The sequence below is a fragment of the Musca vetustissima genome, unplaced genomic scaffold (assembly GCF_032173495.1).
Source record: "Musca vetustissima isolate MV318-11 ecotype Yass unplaced genomic scaffold, APGP_CSIRO_Mvet_v1 utg5835, whole genome shotgun sequence".
NCBI lineage: Eukaryota > Metazoa > Arthropoda > Insecta > Diptera > Muscidae > Musca > Musca vetustissima.
In genome coordinates this window covers 380,491-402,138 of record NW_026883122.1, presented here as the reverse complement: position 1 = coordinate 402,138, position 21,648 = coordinate 380,491, and the positions used below count along the sequence as shown (strand labels likewise).

The window sequence follows — 21,648 nt, the reverse complement described above, 5'->3', positions numbered from 1 at the left end:
AAACTCTCTTCTGATCTTCAATACAAAACTCTCTACAACTTAATCACATCGTCTATAGAATAATCCCGTCCCTCGTCTATACAATTTTCCTTACCTTCATCTCGTCTATGAAACTACATTCAGCTCGCTTATAGAAAACATATTTCAGCTTCTCTATAGAACACGTCTTTCATCTCACCTATTGAAAAATTCCTTCAGTTCCCTTCACATCGGCTATAAATACGGCCTCTTCTCGTCTATAGAAAACTCCTTTCAGGTTTATACAAGGCTTTTTCCAGTTAAAAGATTCCGTTTTATTCCTTGTATCAGAAGGAGTGAACCAATGGGTCCCATCTTCGGAATAGATCTATACTTGCAATGTTTGGTTCAAATCGCACATTTCATTCGCCTGATATTGGATTTATAAATATTGAAAATTTTGACCCTTTGTGGGGAATTTACCAGAAGGAGTGTACCAGTAGGTCCCATCTTCAAACTTTATATAGACTTGGTAAATATAACAGGTTGTGCAAAGTTTGATTCAAATCGGATAGTCCGTTTGCATGATATTATAAAATTAATTTTTTTACACAATGTTGACCATTTTGTGGGGAATGTAGCAGAAGGAGTGGACTGATATTCCCCATTTTCGAACTCGAACTAAGTTTGGAAGAAATATTAAGAAGCACCATCGCAATCAGCATGCACCACCCAAGAATGGTTAAAAAATGAGGTTCCTCGCTTCATTTCCAGTTTTTTATACCCTCCACAATAGTATAGAGGGTATATTAATTTTGTTTTTCCGTTTGTAACTAATCGAAATAATCATTTCCGACCCTATAAAGTATATATATATTCTTGACCAGCATAAAATTCTATGACGATATAGCCATGTCTCTAAAAGCCTCTAAACGAATTGAGATAGATCGCAAAAATTTAGCATAGAGTCATCTTTTGTATGCAGGCAGATCAAGTTCGAAGATGGGCTTTAACGGTCCACGTTTAGACATAGCTCCCATATAAGGGTACCCGCCAAATTTCGGTATTTTGGGTTCTTGAGCGCGTTTTTCAACCGAATTCGCTGAAATTTGGTACATTGGGTTATTATTGGGTACCAAATATCTCCACTAAAAATTATAAATATAAGTCCATTTTTTCTGGTAGCCCCCATATAAGGGTACCCCCAGATTTCGGTATTTTGAGGTTCTTGAGCGCGTTTTTCAACCGAATTCGCTGAAATTTGATACATTGGGTTTTTATTGGGTACCAAATTTGGTAAATTGGGTTGTTATTGGGTACCAAATATCTCCACTAAAAATTATAAATATAAGTCAATTTTTTCTGGTAGCCCCCATATGAGGGTACCCCCAGATTTCGGTATTTTGAGGTTCTTGTGCGCGTTTTTCAACCGAATTCGCTGAAATTTGGTACATTGGGTTATTATTGGGTACCAAATATCTCCACTAAAAATTATAAATATAAGTCCATTTTTTCTGGTAGCCCCCATATAAGGGTACCCCAGATTTCGGTATTTTGAGGTTCTTGAGCGCGTTTTTCAACCGAATTCGCTGAAATTTGATACATTGGGTTTTTATTGGGTACCAAATATCTCCACTAAAAATTATAAATAAGGTACCCCCAAATTCACTGAAATTTGGTATTTTGTAGTTTGTAGTTTGTTTATTAATATTCACCTCCTTTTAGGGGTAGTCCACATATAACCCCATTTTATATTAAAATAGTTATCTGATTTGTTCCGCGTTTTGGGTTTGGTTCTAACACTCTGTTGAAATTATTTCACCTGCGGAGGATATCGAGAACGTTGAACGTTATAGTCCACATTTAGACCTAGCCCTACCTACCTACCGATTTTTGGTATTTTTAATATTTGGTGTACATTAAATTTTCGGTATAGCTCCACTTTTGGTTATGTACCCTATATTTTCGATGCTAGTATCTGTTACTATACCTATGGTGGAGGGTATCCAAAGTTCGGCCCGGCCGAACTTAACGCTTTTTTCACTTGTTTTTATCTCACCCTGTATGTCATAGGCTGAGGGCATATAACTATCAGCAACACCAACTGAATCTTTTATACTTGTTATATATTTTTCTATTCATGTTTATTCATTTTTTATTTATTTACAAATTTTCTTGAAGAAAATTAAAATATATATTTCTTTAATTGTTAATCTTATTGAAATTACTTAATTATTTTATTTCAAATAAAACAATAATAATCCTTTGGGATGGCGTATCCTAATTTTACATTTTATAATTAGAATAAATTGTTGAGGGCAAAGATAGCAGCCAACAATGTTGTAAAACTAATGGCGGTAATTGACATGGCACCATCGCCGCCGGGTGTGGTACCTGGAGCCGATTCTGTGGTCGAAACTGTAGGTTTTGGTGTTGTGCCAGCTGTGGTAGTGGCGGTGGTACCTTCTGAACTGGCGTTATTTTCCTTGTCGATCTAAAAATACAAAAAATCAATTATTTTCTCTCCATAAATAGTACCCTTCTTTAATAACCTACCGCATCACTTAATATTGCCTTCAGTTCCTCACAGCGTGTTCTTTGATTATTTACAGTGGTGGCAATGCGACACAGGGTATTAAGCAGACAAGTTTTTCCACAACCTTCAGCCAATTTGGGATCAGCAGAAGTCATTTTGTAGCGCCAGAACTAGAAATAAATAATTTTTGAAATTAAAATTTATTTCCAAAAAAATATTGATCTGCTTCCTCTCCTTACCTTCCTAACCAAATCTGGATTAGAGGCCATGGTATCCAAGAAGGAATCAATTGAGGCAGGACTTAAAACGTTGGTGAATTCCTCAGAAAATGTATATTCCTTAATCCAATTAGGGGTTACACCTTGGCCAGCATTATTTGCTTCGGTCAAATTGAAAATCCAGGTTTCGTGATCAACAACTTGCTGCAAATATCAAATTAAAAATTTAGTTAACTATTCAATATTTTTATTTCCATTCCCCCCACTTACATAACTACTTGGCTCCACCTGATAGACACGATAATTGGGATTCTTATAGGTCCATGTGGTCAAGGCACCACCATTCCATGATATACCCACAGCATGACCATTCGAATAGTGAACATTCATTTCATCTTTGTGAGTATGGCCGTTGAAAATACCACTGATGGTATTACGGAAACGAGCAATTAGACGATTATATTCGCGAGACCAAACATTCCAGCAGGTACCATCACCGCTAGGTATATGAGCCAAAATATGAACATATTCTTTGGCTTTTTCAGCTTCCAGCAGAACTTCATGCAACCATTGTAATTGTGTCTTCATATCGGCACCATTATGGAATATCCACCAGTTATCGGTATAACAATCATTATTATTGACAGCAATAATACGGAAACCGGGCTTAACCAAAGTGGTATAATAGCCACCCTTCAAAATGGTGCTCTTTGTATCTTCTGGCAAATATTTCGACCAAATCTTATACAAAACTTCATATAATTTCCGGGTGTTTACATGTTCGGGCACGTAGTCGGGAGAGAACCTATAGAAGAAAATAATAATAAAATATGAAGAAAATTGAAGGTCGATCTTGAAAAAGTCAACTTTTAGACTTTTCAAAACAAAAAGTCGACTAGTCGAAAGTCGATTTATCCCTACGGCCAATAGTGATATCTTATTCGAGAGAACGTTTTTCAGATTAATTAATCATTCATCAAACCTCTATAACAAGAGAGTACGGTCCAACCAATCCGCCGAACCATAAACCCGCCCAAAACAGTCACACATTGAATCTCCATACTTCTCAACAGTAAATCTTAGTTTTTTTCAGATCTTCACATTCGACAAATTTGGAAATATGTTTCATAATTGAAGTTGCCTTTCCAATAGACACTTTCAACCAATTTTGATTCATTTCAAACCCCAACAAAATACCATTAATCATCTATCGATTGCATAATCCATCATCCATAACTTTTGACCTTTTCGAAAAGAGTAATGTCCAGTGACCTCGCTGGTCCATACATTACACCTAACATTGCAAAGCTGAATATGGAGATGCTTCTCAACAGCTTTTTCATAACTCCTTATGCGTCAAATTTGCTTCTTGACGGAGTCACCGATATAGAATTGAACCTTATTTTTTAAAATTCATTTTTCCGTGGATGATAGTCTGGAATTATTTTCAGGTTTTTCAGGGACCCAATTAATAATATTTCGATATCATAATCTATTATTTTCGAATAAAAATAAGGTCTAATGACTGTTCGGATCTCTGCATGCGGCAAATTTGCTATTGGCGTAGAAATCGAGGTGGTAATGGGTTTTATCCCATATTTGTATACCACAATAACCTATGTAGCAGCTTTACCACATTTATCTTCTTCAAAATCGCTTTAAAAGATTCATCGACGGATGTTTCTCGTCTGAAAATTTTTCTAAAGGATGTATAAATAATATTTTACAATTTATCCAAAATCGAGGGTTTGATTCTTGCCGATTTTTTAGTTTTTACGTTCACAACGTATTTTTCAACATTAAATCCATTAAAATGCGACCTAAAAATAGTTGTTAAGTTACAAAATCTCGTATTTATGAATTGCGTATACATTATGACAATATTCATACGACTTCTGTTACATGAAATGCCATGGGCGTATACGTGTTGACAGTAATCATACGCACTCTACCAACAAATAAAAATATTTCAAATTCCCAAGTATAAAAAACATTACTTACATATTCAATGGATGTGATTCATGATTGCCAATTGTTGGATAGACTGGAGTATCGGGGAATACTTCATACATTTTTTCAATAACCGCCCTGTAGACATCTTCATTCTTTTCATCGGATGTACCCCAAACCATATGATCGACAACATCACCCGTCTGATAGATATAATCCAATTTATGTTCCTTTTTAATGTGATCGAAAGCATTCTCTAAAGTTTGCCATGGTAAATCACATTCACGATAATCACCCCAATAACCGGCAGCCTTCGTTGTACCCTCAGCAACATCCTTATGACGTTGACAACACAACGGTTCATCACATTCTGCTAATGATCCAGCCACATACCATGGGTCGTGATGGATATCAGTTAAATGTAAAATTTTCAAATCTTTTTCGCTCTTGGCGGGAATATCTGATTTGGGTGCTGTTGCCTCTGCCACAGAGTTATCAATATCCAAAGTCCATTCATAGTTGGGATGTAGACCCGTATTACAGAAACTAAATTGCATGAAAAGGCCACACATTTCACGCGAATCGATAACGGTATTCATAATAATATATTCCGCAATATCCCAATGTGATTCAAAGAGGGCTTCACAAACTTCTTGTGTTTGGATTTTCAAACGATCACAAATGTCCAAAACAATTTTCTTCATAATTGGTTTATTGTCGGGGCCGTTTAATTCACCTTCAGGGTCACGGAATGTGCGTGCAACAATATTCAAAGTGGCACGACATGTTGTGCAAACAAAGAATTGATCGGCTGCTCCCAATTCATTTATTTCCTTAACGAAAATATCCTTTTTGCTATGGGCCTTAGATAGCTGTGTTGAGATTTGTTTTAAAACGGCCGATTCAACGCCGGTCTTTAAGTAGTTTATATATTCCTTTTCGAATTTGGTGGCAATATCATCTGTAATGGAGGAAAAAAGAGGGAAATATAACAATTATATGAATTCATACACATTTCGAAGTGGTCCTGGAGAGCCTAAATCTATATCAGAAAGACAACCAAAAAATAGGTTTTTATTTTAGATTATTATTAACTGTAGAGTTGTTGCAACTCGAAATATGGAATTACAATCGAGCTGTATCGCTCGATGGTACGAAGCTGGTCCAACTGGTCGCAATTATGAATCGATATATTTTCGGATAAAATAATTGTATGTATTTCTTTTTAACTATCCAGGGTTTGCTTCTCACCCATTTTCTAGTGTTTACGTTAAGAACCTATTTTCAATATTAAATCCATTATAAAACGACGTAAAAAATAATAATAATAAAATAATTTATGTTGGGAAATATCTTATTTATGAATTGCGAATACGTTGCGACAATATTCATTCGATCTCTGATACATTAAATGTCAGTGGCGTATACGTGTGGATAATAATCATACGCACTCAAACACTATATGTTTAGTAGACAGAAGCATTCATAGTCGGAACATTAATTGAAAAATAATATATGATATCAAATTTTCTCAAGGATACAAATATTACTTCGACTACTTTCCGTCTGCAAAAGGAGACGCCGCACTAGTGCTAATTAATAATTTTATACTATCATGCGAACAGATCATCCTGTCAGTATAGCCTTTATAATTATTGAAGATGGGACTTCTTGGTCCACTCCGTCTAGCACCTCCTCCACAAAGGTTCAATATTTTCTAATATAATATTTCACCAAACCTTTTTAAAGTCCGAAGAAGAAAGTCATCGGTTCACCCCTTCTGATACCTTCCCCATAAAGTGTCAGTATTTGGAATATTTGTAAATCTAATATTGAGCGTACAAAATATCCAAATTTTATGCATACTTGCACATTGTTACACTTTTATCAGACCTGGATCAAATCCAAAGACGATGACCCATCAGCCACAATCCTAAATTAAGTCCAAAAATTAGGTCTATAGAGCAACTTATTTAATATAAAAAATGTTCGGAATCGACAGTAATTCTGTAAACCACCTTACTTCATTCAGTTATTCTCATTATTAGAATTGTTATTCAAAAGTTTAAAAATTCTTTAGACCATCAATGAATTGATTATTGCAAAATAACACTTTAATCTAAAGGTAAAATTTTATTTTTGATAACTAGAAAATGTAGATTACTGCACATCCTTATGTCGGAACAAGCTAATAAACAAATGTTGTGTTATCATAGAAAATATTTCAAGTACTTGAGAATTATTTTAAAGTACTTATAAATATCGCATTGTTTTGTTGTATGGTGCCAAGTTAAGAGTTTCGAACCACTTGTCATTCTAAAAATTTCGAACAAAAAAACAAGCAGTAAGCAAGGCCGAAGTCAAACCTGTTAATAAAAATATAAATATTTAAATTTGGATCAGCTTCCCCTGCGAAGTTCTTTTTATTTTCATAATTTTACTGAATTTTTTATTCGGATTTTGGTTCTTATGTCGAGCCACTTCCCTCTTGGACAGATTTTATAAATGTATCCTCGAATGGCTTGCATATCCCATTGCATATAGACCCATAGACGCATATCGCTTTAACTACAATTAAAAATTCTTAGCATGAGAAAGCCACTATTTTTTTCCAAAAAATGTAAACATTTCATTATTATCAAGACTTTTTTCCTACTTCGCTCTACTTTACTATTTGTGCAAATTTTCCTCCCTCACTCCTTTTTTGACAAAAAACAAATGTATTCCTCCAAAGGAAAAAACAACAACCACCATTCATTGTTTTGGTATCATTCTCCGACTTTTTTTTCCAAAAAAATGTAAACATTTCATTATTATCAAGACTATTTTCCTACTTCGCTCTACTTTACTATTTGCGCAAATTTTCCTCTCTCACTCCTATTTTGACAAAAAACAAATGTATTCCTCTAAAGAAAAAAACAACAACCACCATTCATTGTTTTGGTATCGTTCTCCGACTCTCCCCTTATTCGGTGTTTGCTATTTTTGCAACCGTTTATTTGACTACTGCGTCTGTTGATACACTCACTCGAGTGTGACTAGTTTTGCATTCCAGTGTTTCTTTATTATTGATGTTACACAATTCTCATATGTATTTTCCAAATTATTTCGATTATTTCTTGCGAACATCAAGCCCAACTGAATGTTTAATATGGTTGTTCTAATGATGTAGAACGTGAACATGCAAGTAAATAACGAGAAACGAGACAAGACAAAACGAAGAAGAAGGAGACATAAAATCAAAATAGAAATTGGAACTCGCCACCACCACCAAACTCACACACTCCAAAATTGTTTTTTTTTCCGCTGTTCACAAAGAATGAGTTAGACGTGCTTTCACTGCGCAGAGAATTATCCGTGTCAACCATAAAGAACCCTTCTTTATCGTTGGTCCTTCAAGCCGAATCAAAGTCCGATTTTGGAGAAAATTCATGCTGAAGAATTTACCTTAAAGGTCGAGGAAATAAAATGCTGAGTCAGAAGGAGGCTGCGGCAAGGAAGAAGGCGGTGACGGTGAGTAAAATTGTCGAAGAAGCTTCGATGCTGAGCACAGCGGCTGCAGATAGAAGGGGAGGCTATGGATTCCCTTATCCAAGACTGAATTAGTCGTGCATTCACTCCGCGGAGAATTATCCGTGTCAACCATAAAGAACCCTCCTTTATCATTGGTCCTTCAAGCCGAATCAATTTCCGATTTTGGAGAAAATTGATGCTCAAGAATTTACCTTAAAGGTCGAGGAAATGCTGTCAGCTTGGTGGAAAATCCAAGGAAATAAAAAAAATTGGAATGCGAAATACTGTGTTAAAAGGGGGCTGCGTCAAGGAAGAAGGCGGTGGGCATAGCGGCTGCAGATGGAATGGAGGAGGCTATGGAGTCCATTACCCTATAAGATGAACCAGACAGAGACTCGGCACATACCGAACTTCAGTTAGAAAGAATGTATTTTTTAAGCTTTGTATGGTTTTAGATCCAGAAATTTGAAAGGAGTCATAATGAATTGAGTTTCGAAAATAATGTGGATTTGTTCGAGTGCTTGGTGAACGACTGCGCGTCATATATTATATAATATTCGGAGAATAGAGATAATTAATGAAGTAAATGATTAATATGAAATAACGAAGTGAGAACTATTTCAAAAGCTACAGAAGATATTGCAAGAACAAGTCACAAAGGTGACGTTCATCATAAGAAGTAGTGATTATGACGAAGATTGCCGATGATTCAGCCTTAAAGAGGAAGGCACCGGTCAAAAATATGCTGAGCCACCAAGAAGGGCCGACTATTTTGCCGCAATGAAGAGTATTTTGGATGTGTCGCCCTGGGAAATTAAGATGGGGGCCAAGCGTACCGAGCAGCTAATGGATAATGTGCCTGGTGCGACGATGAGGAAGGAAATTGCCCATGGCCCAGCCTTGAAGATGAATCGAAAGGGTAAACATGAGGAGAAGCCTGAACCAGCCGAGAAAGACTGTGTCCAATGGTTCAGGCTGGAAGAATAAGCCGGCAGACATAGACAAAACTTTCTGAACACTTTTCATATAGTATAAGCAAAGTGCAGCTCTCAAAGGAAATCGATTTTTGTCCGATTTACATGAAACTTTGCATAGCTAAAGTGAATGGAGTCTAGAATGACGTATGACAAGATTTCTTAAAATTGTTTCTGATTTAAATACTTCCGTATGAAATTTGTTGAAGGTCTTTTAGATGATTATATCACAGAGGTCTCCGTCAGCTATCGAATTTAATTTTCCAAAATTTCGCACTTTTTCACATTTCACTACAAACACACGCCCACACTTACCTGATACAGCAGATAGGACAGCATCATTTGCAGTAAATTCCGTTGGCACTCCGGGTAAATTGAAGGCCAATGTTGTAGCCAACAATGTTGAAAGTAAAAATACAATCCGCATGATTATATTCGAAAGCAGATCGATTAAACGAATAAACCGTGTTAAAGCGAACTAAACGAGAACTGAAAGTATCTACTATAATTTATAGATTCGCTTGGTAATAATTCGGAATTATTATTTTTGCTACTTTTTTCCTTTTTCTAAAAAATCCCTAATCATTATTGTATCGCTGATTAGCAGTAACGATTAATTTCGCTATCTGAAATTCATAAAAACGGTAATCGCTATGGGAAAGTTCAGCTGTGTTTGTTGGTGGTTTCTTCGCTCTTGTCATGGTATATAAAGATATCGATAATCTTCATAGTTTTGTTATTGGTGTTGTTGTTGTTGTTGTTGGGAGGGTTCGCTCTTGAAGTAATTATAGAAATAACATAACTGGTAATACATATAATAGAAACAGTAGAAGTCTTATCAATTTTTGGAAATACAAAATAATTAATAGTATAAACAACTTATATTATCTGAATAGCACCTGTGTGACCACGGTAAGATTATTTTAAATGTAGTTTGATGTTTCTTTGTTGTTGCTTTAAAATATTTTACAATTTCACGTGAATAAACACAATAATAATAATAACCTTTTGTTACTGCTTTGCCTCAAGTGACGATCAGTGGAGGAAATAAAAGTGATATGAAATTGAACAGTAGTTCAAGTTCACCCATGTAAAATTTATAGATACCGTTGAATATAGACGAATAATGCAAATCAGTGCATTGGTAATATATGTCATTAGAGTCTCTTATTGAAAATATAGATAATAGAAAATAATGACTAACAATTTATTTTCTGTGATATAATGATAAGAATTCCCGGAAACGGCAACAGAAAATTTGAATGTTTTGAAGTATACTATGAAGTCTTGTGATTTCCCAAAGGAACTAAAGTCATTGGACTATGTAATTTGAGAAATATTATGACAAAATCGTTATAATATACAGGGTTGATTCCGTGGTGGTTTAAAAGTAAGCGTAAATAAAAGACATATTACTTTTTATGATATATTTTTATGATATATTTTTATTATTTGACAAACTATCTATAGTTTTAGAAAATGTTTCGTACGAATCCGACAGTTCTACATAATAAGTAGACCTCGGATTTTTGCATATTTTTTATGCTTTATCCGATTGGACTCAAATTTTGTATTTAGGCGTTTCATGCTTTAATTGATCGATATTTGGGGTCATGTCAAAAATATGCAAAAAATATGCAAAAAATATGCAAAATATATGCAAAAAATATGCAAAATATATGCAAAAAATATGCAAAATATGCAAAAAATATGCAAAATATGCAAAAAATATGCAAAATATGCAAAAAATATGCAAAAAATATGCAAAATATGCAAAATATGCAAAAAAAATGCAAAATATGCAAAATATATGCAAAATATGCAAAAAATATGCACGGTATGCTAGGTCGATATGCGATAAATATATGCAAAAAATATACAAAATATGCATTGTCGATATGCAAAATATGCAAAAATATGCAACATATGCAAAAATATGCAAAAATATGCAAAATATGCAAAAATATGCAAAATATGCAAAAATATGCAAAATATGCAAAATATGCAAAAATATGCAAAATATGCAAAAATATGCAAAATATGCAGAAATATGCAAAATATGCAAAATATGCAAACATATGCAAAATATGCAAAAATATGCAATATATGCAGAAATATGCAAAATATATGCAAAATATGCAAAAATATGCAAAATATGCAAAAATATGCAAAATATGCAGAAATATGCAAACATATGTAAAATATGCAAAAAATATGCAGAAATATGCAGAAATATGCAAAATATGCAAAATATGCAGAAATATGCAAAATATGCAAAAATATGCAAAATATGCAAAAATATGCAAAATATGCAGAAATATGCAAAATATGCAAACATATGCAAAATATGCAAACATATGCAAAAATATGCAATATATGCAAACATATGCAAAAATATGCAATATATGCAGAAATATGCAAAATATATGCAAAATATGCAAAATATATGCAAAATATGCAAACATATGCAAAATATGCAAAAATATGCAATATATGCAGAAATATGCAAAATATATGCAAAATATGCAAAATATATGCAAAATATGCAAACATATGCAAAATATGCAAAATATGCAGAAATATGCAGAAATATGCAAAATATGCAAAATATGCAAAATATGCAGAAATATGCAAAATATGCAAACATATGCAAAATATGCAAAAATATGCAAAATATGCAAAATATGCAGAAATATGCAATCATATGCAAAATATGCAAAATATATGCAGAAATATGCAAAATATATGCAAAATATGCAAAATATGCAAAATATATGCACGGTATGCTAGGTCGCAATATTAAAGATAGAACTTTGAACTTTTGCACATATATTATTATTATTACTCCTAGGATATTTGGTATTGGAAATGGGATATATCGGTCCACGTTTTAGTATATCGCCATATAACGGTTATATATGTTTGCATGTTTTATACATATATTTAGCAAATTTTTCATAATGCCCCAAAAATCTAACAGTTGAACCATGAAACGCATACATACACAATTAGATTTCTATAAGTTAAAAATAAAGAAAGCACACAAATTCGAAAACTACCCTGAATTTTTTTTTTTTTTTTTGATTAAAATGATTGCATTTGTGAAATATGTTGCACATATTTGCATATATTTTGCATATTTTTGCCTATATTTTTCATTTTTTTTTTGCATATTTCTCGCATATTTTGCATATATTTTGCATATATTTTGCATATATTTTGCATATTTTTGCATATTTTGCATATTTTTGCATATTTTGCATATTTTTGCATATTTTGCATATGTTTGCATATTTTGCATATGTTTGCATATTTTGCATATGTTTGCATATTTTGCATATATTTTGCATATTTTTGCATATTTTGCATATTTTGCATATGTTTGCATATTTTGCATATATTTTGCATATATTTTGCATATTTTTGCATATTTTGCATATTTTGCATATATTTGCATATATTTTGCATATTTTGCATATGTTTGGATATGTTTGCATATTTTGCATATATTTTGCATATTTTGCATATTTTTGCATATTTTGCATATGTTTGCATATTTTGCATATATTTTGCATATTTTAGCATATATTTTGCATATTTTATGCATATATTTTGCATATTTATTGCATATCGACCTAGCATATTTTGCATATTTTTTGCATATTTTGCATATATTTTGCATATTTTGCATATTTTTTGCATATTTTGCATATTTTTTGCATATTTTGCATATTTTTTGCATATTTTGCATATTTTTTGCATATCTCGTGCATATGCAAAATATGCAAATATGCAAAAAATTAAAAAATATGAACCCTTCAAATAATTCTAAATCCTTTGAAACGAATTTGTGTCCAATCAGAATTTCGATATCTTCATTATTAAAAAATATGCAAATATGCAAAATCCGAGGTCTAATAATAAGGAAGGTATACAGAATTTATTGAAATACATACATTTAAAAAAAAGGGATATAAAAAATCAATTAAAAAAATATGGCTTGTGTTGAACCACGAGATTAGGGCACGAAATATTGGCCCTCAGCCTATATTTTGCAGAGATATACGCAAATACTGTCTAATTTTGAAATACGATTTTTCTATTAAAGGGAACCCCACCCATTCTCGATTTTAATTTTTCAATAATTTCAATGGGCTGGTAAATCAATACCAATGCTTATTAAGGTTTGTAACTTTGCACATATATATTTGAAGATTTAAAAGAGAAGAAAAATAATTTACAAAAAAATTTTGTTATTGCTTTGTTGTTGTTTTTTGTAATTAAAGAAAATTCCTTATTTTTGATGGCGGAACATCGGAATCCGAAAATTCCAAAGTTGTTGGAAAGAGTACATGTCTCGCTCTCGTATGAACTAGGATTATTGACTTCGCTCTAAAATTAACAAAATGGCGGACCTTTAAAAAAATATTTTTGGAAAATCGCCGATTTTTGACCAAAAACCAAGTTAAAAAATAAGGGAAATCTTCACCGATTGGCTTTATCCTAGTTCATACGATAGCTATACACTCACAGAGAAACGTGTAACAATTTGGAATCGATTGGGTTATTAGTTTTTGAGTTATCGTGCCCGCCATTCGCAAAAGAGAAAAACGCGTTTAAAGTTTGAGAAGCCCTTTAGCCGTCACTTGATGCTGACACAAGAGTTCTTGTGTCAGCATCTTCAAGAGTTCCTGAGATTTTCACTTGAAATTTTGTAGAGACATTCTTGAATTAGTGTAGAATCGAATTAAATCAAAAAAAAAAAAAAAAAAATTTGTGGCAATAGTACAATATATGATGGACCCATATAGCCGACAATTGCACTAAATCTAAATTTAGTATAAATATTAAGGTCTGCTATGTTTAGACCACACAGGATTTACTATTCGCTTTATATAAGTCTATTGGGCCACTTTACTGGCACCTCCCACATATGGCCAACTCTTTGATAAATACGTATGTGTATTTAGTTGCCAGTAAAGTTGCCCTGTAGACTCCATATTCGGATTTAAAGTATGTTTAGTAAAATATTGCGATGGAATAAATGGTATACTTCATTAGTTTCATATCAAATTTCCAAATGTTGAAAATTCGCTTTATATTGGATTATATCCACGGTTCCTTTTGAGAATATGCATAGATTCACATTCTGAGTCGATTTATTTATGACCGTCCGTCCATCTATCTGTCGATGTTAAATTGTAAACAACGTACAGGTCGCGTTTTTGTTTCGAATTGGTTGAAATTTGGCACAGCTCATTTAATTGGCCTAAGGACGAACCCTATTGACATTGGTGAAAATTGGTTCAGATTAAAATATATCTACAACAAACTCTCAATGTTTTTCCAATTGAGACCGTACCGTATTGAGTAAAAAATGGCGTGTATTATGTTTCGTTGAAATTTGTTTAGGTTTAGATATAGCTCCCATATATAACTTCGACTAATTCTGTGCATTTGGGCACCAAAGATCATTTGCTTGTTCGATTTGCATAAAATTTTAAACAGCTTGTGGAATAAGGTTTATATAGGTTTTCGTCCGTTTTTATGTTTGTCCGATTGAGGAGACATTTGGAAATGTGTACCGTATTGAGTCTAAAATTACATGTGTAAAGTTTCGGTAAAATCGATTTAAATTTAGATAAAACAACCGTATATACAGCTGTGTTCATAAAAATAGTTAGTTAGTTAGTTAGTTTGAAAAGAGGGGTGGTTGAGACCACCACATGTCCGTTATGGGACATACACTTAAGCCATAGGATGTCTGTTGTGTGCTCTAGGAAGGAAAGGTATTTAGATTGGCATTATTTTTAGATTTTTTGTTTGGTCTCCCTATTCTTCTAGGAATTCTGTGTTTTTACAGAAGTCCTTTAGGATTGTGTTGTTATCTGGCAGGCGAAGTGAGATTTCAGTCCCCGGTTCTTCAATAAAAAGTCCCAGTCCCGTCTTTCCCGCTAGCCGGGAGCCATCCGTGTAACAACAGTTTCCCGGAGACATATGTGCTAGTGTTCCGCTGTTCCATGAGTCTCTGTCCGGTATCAGAATTTCACACAATGTGATTACTCTTGTTTCAGGTATTCGATCTGACTCAAAGTGGTTAATTGAGTGTCCGATTGTAGCCTGTAGTATATTTTCGTGCGGTGTGTAGTGTCCGTTGCCGATTCACTCGTCCATGGCTTTAAGTCTTAAAGCTGCGATGGCCGCTTCGTATTTTATTTGGATGTCAACTGGGTGTATATACAATATAGTTTCCAGTGCCCTAGTTGCTGTTGTCCATTGCCCCACATATGCCTAGACAACAAGTTCTTTGGACTTTCTGTAGTGTTATTACATTTTTTTGTATATTGCTGTCCACCAGACTACAGACGCGTAAGTTAGAATTGGCCTAATAACGCTCTTGTAGATCCGGTCATATAAAGGATCCAATTTTGACAAGGAAACATGCCAACGCTAGGAAGTTGAGTTTTGAAAATTCTCACATAGGCTGACCACTAGAATAGCTTTGTTTGAATTCCCCCAAATACAGAATACCAACCTGAATACGCAGCCGAACTGTGAAGCATGGATAGAGATGGGCAGTGGATAAATACCTTTGTAAATTTGTATCCTATAGCGTATATATTTACTCCTGAAGGACTTATCCTCACAGATATATTATCGATACCAATTATATTGTTTTATGGGAGATTTATTTAAATACAGGTCTATACATATTCTTATGTACTCGGATGTGGGAGTTACACGTAAATATTTACAGGTGCTTACGTGTTCAAATATTATTTAGTACCCATTATCAAACTGGGGGGCGGAAATATAGCGCTGATGAAGTGGGCCGAAAACTTATTTTGTTTAATTTTTTTGAGTCGGTTTTTGGCCACAATTGAAAGCCGAATAACAACACAACCCACTGTGAAGGGAATCTGGACAAGTAATTGAAATAGCTGTACTGAATATTAGTAAAAAGGATCCAATTTTGACAAGGAAACATGCCAACGCTAGGAAGTTGAGTTTTGCAAATTCTCATATAGGCTGACCACTAGAAAGGCTTTGTTTGAATTCCCCCAAATACAGAATACCAACCTGAATACGCAGCCGAACTGTGAAGCATGGATAGAGATGGGCAGTGGATAAATACCTTTGTAAATTTGTATCCTATAGCGTATATATTTACTCCTGAAGGACTTATCCTCACAGATATATTATCGATACCAATTATATTGTTTTATGGGAGATTTATTTAAATACAGGTCTATACATATTCTTATGTACTCGGATGTGGGAGTTACACGTAAATATTTACAGGTGCTTACGTGTTCAAATATTATTTAGTACCCATTATCAAACTGGGGGGCGGAAATATAGCGCTGATGAAGTGGGCCGAAAACTTATTTTGTTTTATTTTTTTTGAGTCGGTTTTTGGCCACAATTGAAAGCCGAATAACAACACAACCCACTGTGAAGGGAATCTGGACAAGTAATTAAAATAGCTGTACTGAATATTAGTAAAAAATTTTGACCTCTAGTCGGTCAAGAGGCTGCAAGTTTTCGTGTAAGAGGCGAAAATTAGTTTTTCGTGTAAGTTGTGTAGGGTATCATATGGTCGGCCCCGTCCGACTATACTGCTCCGCTCACTGGTTTAAATTATATATGAAAATTTTAAATTACAACAAATTTTACACGGGTAAGGGGATCTGGCTAACATATTCGAATTGCTGTTTTAATAATAATTGGTCAATATTTAGAGGGTCAAGTGACCTAAGATTTTTGGGTATAAAACAACAACATTTGAAAACATGAATTGGAAAAAAGGTCTCAGGGTAATAAAGATGAGCTGCTGACCTCTAATAGGTCAAGAATGTCGCGAAATGGTATCCAGGCCTGGAATATAGGTCCGTTGAAACGTATAGTAGGTCCGTCCGACTATACTGCTCCGCTCACAGGTTTTTAATATAGAGCTTTGTAATGTTGTGTATAGCTTTCTAATATGCCTTGGAATGTTTGGTGTGAAAAATGTCATATATGTATACACTTTTTTAACATTTTAAACTCGTTTCTCCCTTTCCAAGATCCAAAAAGATCTCTTATTTCTTTGTTGGTCCATGCTTTCACACAACAGCTCATAAAGGATCTCGATCGGTTTCAAGTATTTTAAAGTTTTTAGTGTAGAATATATATGTTCAATGGAACGGTACTATCCGAATTGTGGATATTTTGGATCCTTAGATGGAAGATAAATACAGTTCAGACCAGTCGGCTTTCTTTCTTATTGCTTGGTAAAATACAATCAGTATATATTTTAATAACATTGAGATTATTTATAATCAAAATGAATGCTCTATCATCTATATTATAGCATTTTGATTTATATACCTCCTTTCTGCTAAATGAAACATTGTCACATTGTTTAATACAGTCAGATAATTTTTTATTGATTTTTTTGTTCAAATGTTGCAATCATACTTACAGATATAATCGTGTTCTTTGTATATATATTTATTATTTTGTTTGTTATATATGGTTATGGGATTTTTAATTGTTTTTATTGGACAATCATTTGTTGTTTGATTTAATTGATAATTTTGTTTTATGTGCCACTGTTTTGAAGATATGTGGCAGAAGACAGTGGTTTGCAAATCAAAAAACAGTTGGGAAATAATTCGGAAAAATAAAATATACATTATTTGCAGGAATGAGTTTTCTAATAGGTCCCATGGCTGTTCATATTTTAACTAAGAGACTGATTGCTGGAATATATTTATTACAAGTATATAAGCAATCTTTTTTGGAATTATTTCCCTACTGTTTTCGATTTTTAACCACTGTACGTTGTGTAAATAAAAATTAAAAATAAAAAAAACTAAATGTTTAGTGTTCTATATACATTATGATTTTTAAATTGTACATCAAATTTAAATTAAAATATAATTTTAAAAAATATTTATGATAACGTGCTAAGGGGGGAGAGGATGGTTAAAATTTGATATCTCTTTGTTGTTTCATGGGTCATAAAGTCTACAACTACATAATACTGGAATATTTATCATTTAGGTTGGGTATTATTTTAATATTTTCTAATTAATTTTTTTGCTGTTACAATGGTTTAACGGTCAATCATTTATAGGGCACAAATTAATGTGGCTTTATCTAGATCATGCTCGTCAGCTTTGCGTATCATTACAGCTGCTTGATTTTGAAAACGTCCCGTGGATACCAAACGTAGTGTGGTCACCCCGCAAAAGATGGCTTGTTCTGGTCCTGGAAAATTAATACAAAAATTAAAGATTTAGTTAAAATTAAATTAATCAAAAAATTGATTTCAAAATTAATTTAAAATAAAACCTTTATAAAATTACTGATCTATTTTTATACCCTTCACCACACTGTGGTACAGGGTATTAATAATTAGTGTATATGTTTGTAACAGACAAAAATAAACGAGATAGACACATGGTTCCTTTTGAGAATATGCATAGAATCACTTTGTAAGTCGAATTATGCATGTCCGTCCGTCCGACTGTCCGTCTGTCTGTTTATGTTAAATTGTAAACAAAGTACAGGTCACATTTATAATCCGATTTGGGTGAAATTTGGTAAAGCTCATTTATTTGGCCCAAGGACGAACCCTATTGAAATTGGGAAAAATCGTTTCAGATTTAGATATAGCTCCCATATATAGTTTTGCCCGATTTTTGGTAAATGGTGCTCCAAAGTCCCTGAAAATCTTTCGATTTGCACGAATTTTGGCATAGCGTACTGAATTATGTCCAGATTGATGTGTGCCAAGTTTCGAGAAAAACGGTTCAGATTTAGATATAGCTCTCCCATATGTAGTTTCGCCAGATTTTTGGTAAATGGTACACAAAAGTCCCTCTATATCTTTCGATTTGCATGAAATTTGGCACAGAGTACTGAATTAGGTCCAGAATGATGTGTGCCAAGTTTCGAGAAAATCGGTTCAGATTTAGATATAGCTCCCATATATAGTTTTGTTCGATTTAAGGTAAATGTTGCACCAAAGTTCTCATATATATTTCGATTTGCACGAAATTTGGCATGACATATTGAATTGAGCCTATAGCGATGTCTGCCAAGTTTCATGAAAATCGGTTCAGATCTAGATATATATTTTTTCGTCCGATTTTATTTAAATAATGTGCCAAAGTTCTTATGTTGCATAACGTACTGAATTTAGTCCAGAATTTTGTGTGCCAAGTTTCGTAAAAATCGGTTGAGATTTAGATATAGCTGATATGAAGTAATTGACGCACCAAGAAACCAATATATGGCTGATAGGAACTAAACGTACCGAAATTAGTATAACTTAACCTGTGTCAAGTTTCGTTGAAATCGTTTCATATTTGGGTATAGCTTCCATATATATTTTCGTCCGATTTTAAGTAAATTGTACATCAAACTCCTCATGTTTGTCAGATTGACATCAAATTTTGCACAATGTACAAAATTGAGCCTACAATAACGTAGTTACGTTTTCTAGAAGTACAGACATAGCCCAACGGATGACCTATTGATATTTGTTTGAAGACGATTTTCATACTTTTGTCCCAAACGAATGACTTGTTTATGGATAGATCTAGTCCGATTCACATTTATATAAATATCACATATTTCATTTCATCCAATTTCATGGTAATAATGCTGTTTAATATACCCATTGTGGTGAAGGGTATCATATAGTCGGCCCCGCCCGACTTTACTACTTTCCTTACTGGTTATATTTCATATTTTTATTTAAATTGCGTCTCATATATTTACCTGGTTCCGTGGCCAAACCACAAATTTCACTTGATTTTTCCATGCCCGTTGAATCTAAACCCGATGAGCCACCAACTTCTAAACGGTCAGCAAACATGCCACACTGCAAAGAATTAATGTAACAAAATGAAAATAATGTTACAATTTAAATCCCCTGTCGGCTGTATACCCACATCATAATTCGGTTTATCCTGTCTGACAGCTTTGCCACCAATTTTAAGATTGGCCACAGACACCACAGCGGGAAATAGGGCTGATATGGTACAATTACGATTGTGGCCATAATTTGCAATTGTATATAAGGCATCAATGTCCTGGACCAAAATGTTACAGGCTACAAAAGAAAGGATGATTAAATAATTTTCTTCGAAGCCTAGGGTAGTTCTTTATTTTACTTACGTTGCGTAATTTTATGAAAGCGAACATTGGCAATGAAGCTACCCTTCACCGGTATACGATATTGAAGAAGTGCAGCATTTTGACTGGAACGGAAGAATTTTTTACCCGACAATCGTGGCCTAGAAATAGACAGAAGACAAAGATTATAATTGCGTATTTTGTGTTTCAGAAATAAAGAATTTATATTCGTATATATCTCTTTGGACCCTTTCGGTATTCATATTGGATTTTCAAGTGTTTTTTTGCAAATATAAATCAATGTACATTATTAAGAGCCATCTTGAACGTTTGCCCATTCAGGTTATGTTTTTTTCGGTTTTAGCTAATGTGGAGGTCTCCGATTTAGAGGACTAAGCTTTGGTTTATTCGTCATAACCATAAACTAGTTCTAACCTTGGTTTCAGTGAGACGGACCAGTAACCGTAAAATCGGAAATACTATTACGAAATTGTCCGAAACCAGCTGGTATAAATTGAAAGGTTTTGAAGTGCTCTATCGTAGACAGAATTTATGTACTTAGCTGGCTTGTAACAGAACATTTGTTCCACAAGTGAAGCTTAACAATTTTTCGTGTCGGTCTTGCACGCAGCTCTTCCAATTTGAAAGACCATGTTTGGAAATGTTCTCTTCCATTTGATCTTTCCATCTAATTCGTGGCCTTCCGTTTCTGTTTGAGCCATCCATTGGTTCGATTTTAAATGCCATTTGTGCTGGGGCATCCTCATCCATTCTTATAACAGTAGTCGCTGCAACTCGATATTCACCGACAACGCAGATCGGCCCATAGATTTTTCGGAGAATTTTTTCTCTCAAACGCTCCAAAAGCTGCCTCATCTGCTTGCGCAAGTACCCATGCTTCAGATCCATATAACAGCACGAGTAGTATCAGCGTCTTGTATTGTGTGAGTTGGTCTGGTGGGAGTAGCACCTGTTGGTCAACACCATCCTTCTCCGAATTTCAAAACGGATTTCATTAGTTTTATTTATTGCGGTACCAAGGTATATAAAATCGTTGACTACATCGAAACTGCCTCATCTGCTTGCGCAAGTACCCATGCTTCAGATCCATTTAACAACACGAGTAGTATCAGCGTCTTGTAGGGGGTGAATTGGTCTGGCGGGAGTAGCATCTGTTGGTCAACACTATCCTTCTCCGAATTTCAAAATGAATTTCATTAATTTTATTTATGGCGGTACCGAGGTATATAAAATCGTTGACTACATCGAAACTGTAGTTCTCAAGCTCCATAGTTGGTCCACGTCTACTGGACGACGTTGATACCATCAGCTTGGACTTCTCGCCATTTACTACCAGTCCCACTTTAGC

General features: G+C 34.0%; 2 protein-coding genes across 2 annotated transcripts in view; both read right to left on the bottom strand.

Moving 5' to 3' along the window:
• Positions 1-2,257: 2,257 nt before the first annotated feature.
• LOC133329874 (sphingomyelin phosphodiesterase-like) lies at positions 2,258-9,576 on the bottom strand. Its single transcript, XM_061538335.1, has 6 exons — positions 9,465-9,576; positions 4,714-5,623; positions 2,983-3,517; positions 2,734-2,916; positions 2,515-2,664; positions 2,258-2,452 (listed from the first exon to the last, which is right to left on the bottom strand). The coding sequence occupies exons 1-6, from the start codon at positions 9,574-9,576 to the stop codon at positions 2,258-2,260; spliced, it is 2,085 nt and encodes a 694-aa protein (XP_061394319.1).
• Positions 9,577-18,256: 8,680 nt separating this feature from the next.
• Positions 18,257-21,648, bottom strand: part of LOC133329870 (corticotropin-releasing factor-binding protein) — an 89,712-nt gene continuing 86,320 nt past the window's right edge. Inside the window, exons 5-8 of the mRNA XM_061538330.1 lie at positions 20,322-20,440; positions 20,096-20,256; positions 19,923-20,025; positions 18,257-18,404 (exon numbers count right to left, since the gene is read on the bottom strand). Coding sequence (XP_061394314.1) covers positions 18,265-18,404; positions 19,923-20,025; positions 20,096-20,256; positions 20,322-20,440 — 523 coding nt within the window. The 3' untranslated portion in view covers positions 18,257-18,264. The remainder of the gene's footprint in view (positions 18,405-19,922; positions 20,026-20,095; positions 20,257-20,321; positions 20,441-21,648) is intronic.

Bases quoted from the DNA above. Each gene is read 5' to 3' on its own strand.
- LOC133329874 (XM_061538335.1), bottom strand. From the start codon at position 9,576: ATGCGGATTGTATTTTTACTTTCAACATTGTTGGCTACAACATTGGCC. The intron at 2,917-2,982 runs GTAAGTGGGGGG...TGATATTTGCAG, and splicing joins AGGTGGAGCCAAGTAGTTAT to CAAGTTGTTGATCACGAAAC. The intron at 2,665-2,733 runs GTAAGGAGAGGA...ATTTATTTCTAG, and splicing joins ATCCAGATTTGGTTAGGAAG to TTCTGGCGCTACAAAATGAC.